General features: G+C 34.1%; 1 protein-coding gene across 1 annotated transcript; it reads right to left on the bottom strand.

Moving 5' to 3' along the window:
* Positions 1-135: 135 nt before the first annotated feature.
* LOC106073922 (PRELI domain-containing protein 2-like) lies at positions 136-5,932 on the bottom strand. The gene is made up of 6 exons (XM_013234605.2): positions 5,418-5,932; positions 4,900-4,957; positions 4,006-4,079; positions 3,415-3,575; positions 1,559-1,664; positions 136-423 (listed from the first exon to the last, which is right to left on the bottom strand). The coding sequence occupies exons 1-6, from the start codon at positions 5,490-5,492 to the stop codon at positions 358-360; spliced, it is 540 nt and encodes a 179-aa protein (XP_013090059.1). The 5' UTR covers positions 5,493-5,932; the 3' UTR covers positions 136-357.
* Positions 5,933-11,412: the final 5,480 nt, after the last annotated feature.

Genomic DNA, 11,412 nt, shown 5'->3' with positions numbered 1-11,412 from the left:
TTGCTGTCACCCATGTTCATATTTGTATCATCAAAATAAACTTCACAACAGAATAAATAAAAATATTTACAACTGAAAGGGAAAAAAGTTATATGAGGCTCAAACTTTTCAATACTGATATAAAACAAACACAAATTCTAGAGTAAAAACAATTGAAATAATATTGATCCACTATCTTGCTTATATGATTTATTTTACATTGAACACATGAGTTCAAGTTCTAATTAAGAAAAATACATTAGCTAAATGCAGACAAACTGCAGATGAAAGGCAAATCATAATTGCAGCATGCAGTTTGCATTCTTTTATTGTTCCATTAAAGCCCTGTTCCAGTTTGTGTTAATCCAATATGTTTTCTCACATATTCAAGCTATTTTGAGATAATGATCTTTCATACAGAATTTCCTCCATAATTTGTAAAGCCTATAAAAAAAAAACAAAAAAAACTTAATATATATTTATAAAAAAAAACTTAATTGAGGTTATGAGTTTTGAGTTGAAAAAAAAAACCCATAACCGATGAACTATAAAAACATCTTCCTTTCAGATTCACTTCAATGGGGAAAGTAAGTACTATTGAGGTTTTAAGCTGAAAAAAAGACAGAAACGAGGAACACCTTCCCTCTAGATTCACTTCAATGGGGAACGTAAGTACTATTGAGGTTTTAAGCTGAAAAAAAAGACAGAACCGAGGAACACCTCCCCTCTAGATTCACTTCAATGGGGAAGTAGTGATGACTTATTTATGCCTCTGGACTTTTTTTTAAGAGAGTGTATTAAAACATATCTGACTGTAAAAAAAAGAGAGTGTATTAAAACATATCTGGCTGTAAAAAAAAGAGAGTGTATTAAAACATATCTGGCTGTAAAAAAAAAAGAGTGTATTAAAACATATCTGGCTGTAAAAAAAAGAGAGTGTATTAAAACATATCTGGCTGTAAAAAAAAGAGAGTGTATTAAAACATATCTGACTGTAAAAAAAGGAGAGTGTATTAAAACATATCTGGCTGTAAAAAAAAGAGAGTGTATTAAAACATATCTGGCTGTAAAAAAAAGAGAGCGTATTAAAACATATCTGGCTGTGAAAAAAAGAGAGTGTATTAAAACATATCTGGCTGTTTCCCAATGCTATGTCTTTTTTTTTCTTCAGATAAATGATTTTCTCTAAAGTTCCAATATTTTGCAATTCCTAGGGGGCCTTGAAATCAGGAATCTTCATTCAGCTAAAACCTCATGGTATTGTGGTTACAATTACTTTCAAGATGATGAAAGTGTTGTTTTTTTGTGTGGTCATAACAACCCTCTCCTGATATGCCTGAAAGAGACATTGCAAATGGGAGACTCTTTTTCTCTGTAGTAATGTTGCTTGGTATTGCAACACTACTTATTAGTGAAGAGATGCTTTGTTAAAAAATAACAAAAATATAATTCTATGTGAATATATGCAATAAAAGTAATTGCTCAGTCCCTTAAGGATGTTACAATGAATGTAACAAATTACTAAATATTGATGCAAGTTTAAATTAAAATGTTATTTTTTTAACTTTCCAAAACATACCTTTAATGCTCCCTGCGTAAAGAATTTCTTAGCAAAGATCTCTAGCACTCTGTTGAATAAACCTAAATGATATACAGTTATCTCGCCATGCTGCTCAAATATGGTCCTAGTGTTGGAAAAAAAAAAGAAACCAATGAATAAAAAAGAAAACATCCACTTTTTTGAAAACTAAAAATACTCCTAATTTCAAGAAGTTATACCATGAAGATTTAAATAATAATAAATGCTACAGAGAAATGGCAACAGTAAAATAATTTCTATGGCACAGTCATAGGCCGCCCTCAGTAATAAGACAACTATACATAGCGCTTTTCGAGATGAAAACATATGCATTGGGTCAGAACATTGTCCTTTACACAGCAGTTCCCCCATCACCACCCAGCTGTTGGGTTAACAGTGTCTGCCAGAGATATTTATGTAAACAAGTAGGTATTTAGAAAGGTTCAGAAAAAGATACAAAATAAAGATGACAACTATATATAGCGCTTCTCATGGAGAACGAGATGAAAACATATATGCATTGGGTCAGAACATTGTCCCTTACACAGCAGTTCCCCCCTCACCACCCAGCTGTTGGGTTAACAGTGTCTTCCAGAGTGGAGCACAGTGTGTTATAAGCTGTCAAAGGGTCACCGATTCATGATTTTTTCTCAGGGTGACTTCCGAAGCCTTTCTTGTTTTTGGGTTTAGCTGCAAAGAAGCAGAAGCTACTCAGAGTAGCCAAGCAAGGATAACAAGCCCCTCCTGCCCAAAGATTTATGTTTTAAGTACCAGATACTCCTCTTTATCCCTTCTCCTGTCAATGTTAATTGTTCTGTTGGACCCATTATCTGAGCCGTGATGGACAGAGTTGGACTGGTTGTCTAGGTTATTTGAGATGCAGGCCATTGGAAGCATTTCATAGGTAATGGTAGTGGAGTGTTTATATCAATAGTACCTCTTATGGTATAACAACTTTTCTTACAACATTGATGTGAAAAACAGCATCAATGACATTGCATATATCTTAGTCCAAAAACTCTATAAAAAACTAAAAAACTTTTAGTCAGTGGTTGTTAAAATTATGGTATATTAGCAATCAAATAGGAAAATAAAATTGAGTTTAATCTCAGCCATCTTGATTCACCTACTGTCATGCTGGATTGCACACATTGCTATTAATGAAGCATATGAGAACTGACCAGGTAAAAAGTTCACATTGAGTATGAGCAGTGCTTTTTTTTTGTAAAAAAAATAGGTACCAGTACTAAGTGATGGATTGCCTAACTTTTAACTACTAATAAATTAATAATAAACATGAAAATACAAGAAAAGTAATAATTTTTTCCCCACACTGAAACATGTGCCGGTATGCCGTACCGGTGCATACCGTCACAAAAAAAACACCGAGTATGAGTAAGAAAAAACAAACGTTTATTGTTAGATTGAAGTCTTGTAGACCTTGGAGAGATACTTATGTAAACAAGTAGGTATTTAGAAAGGTTCAGAAAAAGATACAAAATAAAGAAGATTGAACAAAAAAATGCCAATTATTATGTAAACAATCTAGAAAAGTCTTTGAAAGAGACTTTTCAAGGTACATAGTTATCAAGACAGATATGGACATACAAGAGAGGTAATACTGTAATGAAGGATATATTGTTTGAATACCGCACCTCATTAAGTGTCTCACAAATACAATTGAACTTAAGCACATAGAAAATACTTTAATAGCAATAAAGACATCAATTAATCATAATGCTTATAGGCTAGAGGGTAACTTGAAATAGTTTGTTAAATGAGAGTGGTCTTCTATATTTTCTGCCAAAAGAAGTAAACTTTATTAGGTGAAAAATAATATGTTTCATTTATGTTACCAGTTAGGGTTTTCATCAGATGGCTTAAATGTTGATTCTTCCCACATTTGGGCATAGTCTGAAAATGAGATGTTCTTTGACTCTACCCTCAAGCTTTTGTTGTGTAGATCCAACCATGCTTCCTCTTCAAATATGATTTCCTTTTCATCTAGCAGAGATATCTGTAGATATATAATATCATTAAAAGAATAGAACAAATTAGAGGTAATATTATTTTATTGTTGTATTAAAATATTACTATTACAAATTATCAGTATTGCACAAAACAGTAGTAGATATTTTATTTAAATAATTTTTAGGAATCTACATATACAGCACACATTAATATAAACAATTTTGAAATTAATTTTGTTTATGATTTAAAAAAAACAACAACAAAGTTTTTTATAAAAACATCCTTGAAAAGCTCAGAAAAATGGTCATTCAGTCAAAATCAGTCTCATTATCTTTCGCATAGAATAATCCCAACAGTAGCACACTAAAAATTATTATGTAAAATAAGAAAAAACAATTAAAGTACTTCATTAAAAAAATTATAAAAGAGAAAGTCAAAGGAAAGGTGAAAATTGGATGATAATGAATTAAACTTACTATTCTCAGTACTTGAGGTACATTATTCTGACAATAAGCCCACCGTCTTTGATAGTCTGTCCCTTTGACATGATCTATACATTTTAATTGAACAATAATTAATAAATTCATAAATGTAAACAAAAAAAAAGTGATTAAGTTTTATCACAGATTGACATGTGCTACAAAAAGCTTTGTGGCTTACTTAATGGGTGGGTGAAGAACAATTCACCTTAAGTGTGTTACAATTATCAGCTTAACATTCTTAAATAATTTTTGAGGCCCATCAAAGCTAAGTGTTTTCATAATTCACCTTAAGTGTGTTACAATTATCAGCTTAACATTCTTAAATAATTTTTGAGGCCCATCAAAGCTAAGTGTTTTCATATTGAAATTACTAGTCTCCATTAGGATATGAACTTGAACGGGCTTCCAAATGAGTGTTTTTTTACATTAAATATTACTCAAAATGCAGGGATCCCCCCGCGCCCCCAATTGATGGCAAATTCCTAGCTAAGGCACTGTATAAAATAAAGGTAGGCCCTACTGGTAATAAATAATTTCTTAAAGCATATATAAGAGAAGTGTGTGAGTGTGCAGAACTAAATTAGAAATTAAAAAGTGAAATATATAAAACAGCATTAAGATTTTGTATAACCCACCTCAATGCTGTCATAACATGTTTTTGTGGACTAAGTCTATTTAATTAGCCTTTATTAATTGCTCATTATTATGAGGTTTCTTTGCTGCATTTAGCTGCTCAAGTTAAATCCAAAATAATAAAAAGTGTTTGAATATTAGTGAGTCATTGTGCTCAAGCAGAATGAGAAAAGAAAGAAAGGAGAAAAGAAAGAATGATATAACAGAGAGGCTGATATTTTGATCATTAGAACCATCATAGTTAACTTTTCTTACCCATCTTGTGCTCTCTGATCTCAACTTTAATTACATTTGGTTCTTTCTCTGTTGGATACTTTAAAAATTGAAATATGAAACATAATTTTGTATTAAACATGAAAATTAAATACGAAAAAAATAGTCTATTGTTGATATAGGTACTAGATGTATTTATAGTATTTAGAAAGATAGGCCTACTAACTATCATGGCTTATAGATCTAGATTAGATTAGAAATAGTAAATCTTAATCATAATTATTTCATGATCGAGATATCAGATCTGAAACAATACTTCATTATCATCCATTTAAAATTGAAATTGTCTAAAGCCGCATGTCTTTCTTCTCTTGATCAAGTTGATGTAGACTATAATAAATGCTAGATTTAGCATCTCTAAACTATCTAAACTAATCTAAGTTTCTATAACTATACGACTTTCTATAACGTATAATTACTAGATCTATAATTATATAGGCTACTAATATAGACATTTATAGATCTACTGATCTACATAGATGATAGAAGTTCAAGTCTACCTTAGTCAAATGCAAGTCTGCAACTTTATCAACTGGATATTTGAAGACATGTGTAATAGTCATATGTGCGACCATGATGACAGTTAAACAATAGGCCTATTGTAGACAATGACCCAAGACTAGTTTCTATTTCATAGACGATCTAAACCAAATTTATCCATTTTATTGATTATGTCTATTTTTTAAACGTTCAAATTTTGACATGCAATGTTGTATTACGCACATATAAAAATTACACCGGAAAAAAAGATAATGAATAATTTTCGTGAATGTTTAGCCTATTTTTCTTCGGAAATTAACTAAAATTAAGGGGTTTGAAGGCGGGACCATCGCTGAATCAGTTCGAATTTAAGCGACCAGGCAGCCATCCTTTCATTTAAATCTAGCCGGAAAAATCTCTATCCTCCGCCCTCCCCAATTAAATTCTTGGGTTCCGTAGATAATTTTAAAGTCGTTAATAATATTGTACACTAGAAAAGATTCTTTCTATAATTGGTAGTTGAATGGTGCAGGCACTTAAATGTAGGCCTAACTATAACCATGTTAACCTACTAGTTTACAATAAGGAATTTGGCGCGAAAAGTTATTTGTTTTGTTTATTTTGGCTTAGGTTTTAATTAGCGACAATACGTCATAATAAAAACAAAAAATATATAATAAGTAAAGTTCCCCTTCCACTTTCGGACATTTCGATATATAGGGCAGATGATGTTAAGGTCATCTGTTTCTTTGGCCAACGGTTAACGAGCAGTGTCACATGTGGCCAGCACAACGACCAACTGCCTGTCGCGTAGTATAGACAAGTGTCTTTTTCTTTCTCCTAACTCTGTTTTTTTTATTTCCTCTACTCGTAGTAGGCCTACTTGTACGGGGCGAGAGTGTCTTGTATTTTTGTTTTGAATTGTTTTGCTACGTCACAAAGTCCGGTGACATCTATTGGTCATTCTTTGTCATGAGGCAGTTCACCCTCTTTGATTGAAACGGACGGTGTGTTGGCCCGTAAAACGTTCTTTGTCTGTACTAGTTTCTCGGACATATTATTCAGTAGGCTTTTTGGGACCCCTGTTTAGGGTGAGTTATTCGTTTGTGATATCTATTATTTTATGTTGTATGAGGTTGTCACTATTTCTATTTTTAGTGTAGAAGTTGAGAGTATTGTGTTTATTTCGTTTATAGGGTGCCAGTGTTGGAGTTGTGGGCGTCGCTTGCCGTCTCAGAAATATATATTACAGTTTTTCAGTGTCAAATTGGCGATCATCTGAGGTCTAACTTTACTATTACCGAGGTTGGCAGTTTTGTGACGCCAGTCGGCAAGAGTCTGGTGGACTATGAAAACTTGTAGACTCCCCGCCCTTGCTAGTAAGGGGGTCTGGGGAAGCTCGCAGCGCTCCCCCAGCACGGGGCGAAGCCCCGTCGCCGAGCACTATTTCTAGTATTGAAGGCCAACAAAATGCATATTCTGAGGTATCTACAGTGCAAGATCTTGCTATTAAAAAGTTTTATTTCAAAAACCTAATGTGCTATTCTTACTGACTTAGACCCTCTCGCGCCGTTTGGCGCATTTTCCAGCAAGCTGTTTCGACAACTCTTATTATGCGTAATTCATTTTGTCGGAGAACATGTCCCGCAAAACCTCATGCGACGCTCTGTCACAACCTTACTAAGGGTTCGACTCCCAGTGCGGCATATGATTTCTTTACTTTAGACCCAATCTCTATAACTGACTCCTAAAATCTGTCTTAGCCATCTTTGTTGAGCCACATTTGAGTGTTTTTCAATTTCGGCAGAACTATTCACACTTTATTAATGAGCCCAGCCACTGGTAGAAATTTGTAACCTCTCTTGACTACGCTCTTGGAATTACATGCCTGTATTTCGCTTTAGATTTTATATCGAAAAGGAAAGTTTTATCGTCTAAACACTCTAAATCATCTGTTGAGGGGTTTTAAACTAAAAAATCTTTGGAGTTTTTTTTTTTTGTTTTTTTTTTAAAATTCAAAACCCATTTAGCTACGGTCATAGAATTTGGTGACTGTAGTTTGCTTTAAAATAATATTGAAGAGAGAGGCTTTCAACTCAAAACGCTCTGTAGGGGAATTTTGAAGAGTTATTTTTTAGCATCAAAACCCTCTGAAAGGGGATTTAATCTCAAACCCCCCTTTGGCTACGCTCATAGCATTTTGAGTGCGTAATTTGCTTTTTTTTTTAATATTGAAGAGGTATTTTTCAGCTTCAGACCCCGCTGGAAGGGGGTTTTAAACTCAAAACCCCTTTGGCTAAGCTCATAGATTTTATAGTGTGTAATTTGCTTTTTTTTTTATATTGAAGAGGTACTTTTTAGCTTCAAACCCCAACTGGAGGGGGTGGGGGTTAAACTCAAAACCCCTTTGAGAATTTTGAGTGTGTAATTTGCATGTTTTATATTGAGAGGGGGTTCATAGTAAATTTTTGGAGGCGGTTTTAACGTCAAAATCTTCCTTAGCTGTTTTCTTGGAATATGGGGATTGTCGTTTGCATTTTTTTTAGTTTTGTTTATAGAAGAGGGGGATTTAACTGCAAAACCCCTGGTAGGGGGTTTTAAACTCAAAACACCTGGTAGAGGGTTTTAAACTCAAAACCCCCTGGTATAGGGATTTTTATCTCAAAACCCTCTGATATTATTTTTTACTCAAAACCCTCTGGTAGGGGTTTTTAAACTCAAAACCCCCTGTTTGAGGGTTTTTAACTCAAAAACCCCTTCGGCTGTGCTGTGGTAAGTGATGATTTAGTATTAAAATCTCACCTAAAATAAACCCTGACACTGCCTTTACTTTGGTCAACTAAAGTCAGATACCCATTAGAGTTGAATGGACTCAGGGGCCCCCTGAAAATCCCGAAATTCAAAATCCCAGTCTTCCCCGAGAAAGAAACACAGGACCTTAGGTTCGGAAGCCAAGCGCTTATCCTCTCAGTCACCGCGCCTCCATAATAGGATTAGTTATGTAATAAAGAAAACAGTAGGCCTACATATGTTAGCGTCATTAGGCAAGTTTTGTTCACTGAGGTTTGGGACTTGGGGATTGAGCGACGACAGAGATGGATTCCTTCCATTATCTATTCAATGTTTATGAACTGACATAATCGTTCTAGCTTGTGACTTGTATCATTACATTGGTGGCCTTCGCCTGTGTTCAACTGTTAGTTTTGGTTGTTACCTCCGTTTCGAACATAGGCTATAGAGATGATCAAGACGCAGCAGAGATGTCCAACAACCTCCAACCCATTAAGTCAAGCTTTTTCCTGCTTTCTGAGCTTCAGAAATTCACTCTTCTGAACAGGGGCGGACTGGGTGTCAAAATTGGACCGGGCAATTCTATAGGCTTACCGTTCGGCCCAGAAATGTGATGGGCATCCAGTTATTTAAATTATACATATCCTCAAAATTATTATGTAAAGTTTGATAATGTATCGTAAAGTTTACGTAACATAATGCATTTCTACACGTATAAGGTAGCCTGGGTAGCTAAATGAATGATATAGCCTAGTAGGTCTACATAACTTTTGAAACTATTTCGTAGTACAAAACGATTAAATTTTTAGTGAGTAAAGTATTACAATCTTGTTACCATATAGACCTACATTAGCATCAAGTCCAGTGTTTAAAGATACCCTAAGTTAATATTGGAAAATGCGTTAGTTTATTAGGCCTATAACACCGTTGATTCCGTAAAGATCTTTATTTGAAATCCCGGCGCACAGATAGCCCATTTTATAAGAGAATACTATAAAATCTTTAACAATTTAATACGAGCCTTAGTGGCATTTATGTGCCCTTTTTGGTGGCCCTACCGGCCCAATTGGTTACCGGCGGGCATTTTCCCGGTTGCCCATATATCCAGTCCGCCCCTTCTTCCGAAGTAGGCCATATAAAGCACGCTTTCTTATCCTACCAATGGTAGAGGAGCGCGAGTCAAACTAAGTTTAAACATGGAAGTGAGAGGGATCGATATTGATGCATTTTACTGAATTCTGAGCTGCAGAAATATTTTTTCCTAGCATCTAGATTGCAATATTCATCTTAGTTAAGACACACACAACAAACACAGGTCAAATCAAATAAAATGAAGAAGATGCAGCGCTGGCCAATACCTAAATAATTCGAAGGACATCAAAGGTTCATAAAAGCGCGCAGATTATCTTCGTGTTAAGTTTGTGTCACGTAGTATTTATTTGTACCGGTAACTCAAAAATCGTCAACAGAACGATTTACGAAAGACAAAAGAAGTTTTACCGTTCTGACACGAGAAAGAGTCGCAATGAAAACGGTTTAGCCCAATATACTGGTACCCCAAGAGACTTAAAATCTCTGGTCTATGCTTCCATCAGTTCTATGTTCAAACATGGTTCAAATACCCCTTTGATGAAAACGGTTTAGCCCAATATACTGGTACCCCAAGAGACTAAAATCTCTGGTCTATGCTTCCATCAGTTCTATGTTCAAACATAGTTCAAATCATAAAAGCTCTCCCTGACTATCGTTAAACTTTCTCGTTCTATCGAAGAGTTCCGCTATGCCTATAGTTGCCTGCATTTATAATTTTAATCATCACTCTTAAAGTCATACATGTTGATAATTATACACAAGAATTGTTTTAATTAGAAAGCAAGCTATAAACTCATTTTTATAACAGAATTTTTTTCACATTGAATAAAGGTCGGAAATTTTACCTCATTTATTCAACTTCAAATTGACTTATGTTTGTTTTATATTCTTAAAGCGGTAAGCGCTGGACTGTCGTTGGGTCGTCTCGATGCTCCCGGGTTCGTACCCTGTCCGCTGCCATTCTCCGTCGTCGGGAGGTTTGTATTTAATATTTTCAACTCTGAAGGGACATCCGACACAAGTAAAACGTTTTTAAAAAAACAAACACATTTTTTAAAGGCTAATAATGACCAATAGATGTCGAAATAGAAAAATGTTTTAAATCTGTGAAATAAATTTTTTTTTTTTTGGTTATCTTGCTTTTAAAGCTGGAATCTTAAACACTATCACGATCATTTTAGATTCAACGCCTACAGGTTCTGGGCCGTTACACGATACATGTAAAGGCTTACAGATTCTGACCACTCAATTTATTATTTTTAAGCCTACACATAATTTCTAAATTATTTTACCAGTTTTAGTATTGCACCACTTGAATATTAACAAGGGGTGATGAGTACAAAAAGGTTTAACATATCAATAAATATCATTCATAACTATTTTATTTACTTATTTGTATCAATTGTGTAATTTTTTTCACAAAAAGTAAGTTTTCCAAGTAGGTGGGTCTGTCAAACGCATGTAGCCACCCCCCTTTCAATCAATCATCCAGTGCAACTATCACCACCAGTGCAACTATCACCATACTCGACTGATTGAAGCGGTTGATTGGGAACAAAAACATTAACCAATATAAAAATGAAGGCACAACAAGGGAGGACCGTATTGTGGACTGGAGTAAACAAATAAAATGTTACATGACAGGAAGTAGGATAAGTCCTAATGTCAATTATGATATTTGACTGACATTCTGGTTGGCTACATTAAAGAGCCATATACACACTTAACACTATTGTTCAACTCCTAATTTTCTTAGCTTGCCTTGAAAGGCAGACTTACTTTAGTTTAAATAATTAGTTACTAATCTAAATCACTGTATGTTACCTATTGAATTGTGTTCACTATAGCCCATGTTTGGTTTGTTGTTGCTGCTAAAGATTATTTGTATCTTAGATTATTATTGAAAAAAAAAACAACTAACATTTATAAACTAGACATTGAAAATGTCTTCATCAACATGAATTAAGAATTTAAAAAATTACTAGTTTTTAAATGTCTTAGTTGAGTATAAGATAGAGGAAGTTAGTACTATATCTTTACTAATTGAGATTTAATTGTTAAAAAGATGTTGACATACTAATATATTACCAGGTGAAGGTAAATTTAGTTAAACTATAGTAATAATTGTATAAA

Source organism: Biomphalaria glabrata, chromosome 3 (genome assembly GCF_947242115.1).
Source record: "Biomphalaria glabrata chromosome 3, xgBioGlab47.1, whole genome shotgun sequence".
NCBI classification, from domain to species: domain Eukaryota; kingdom Metazoa; phylum Mollusca; class Gastropoda; family Planorbidae; genus Biomphalaria; species Biomphalaria glabrata.
The sequence above is the reverse complement of the archived record's forward strand: the minus strand, read 5'-3'. Positions and strand labels throughout refer to the sequence as shown.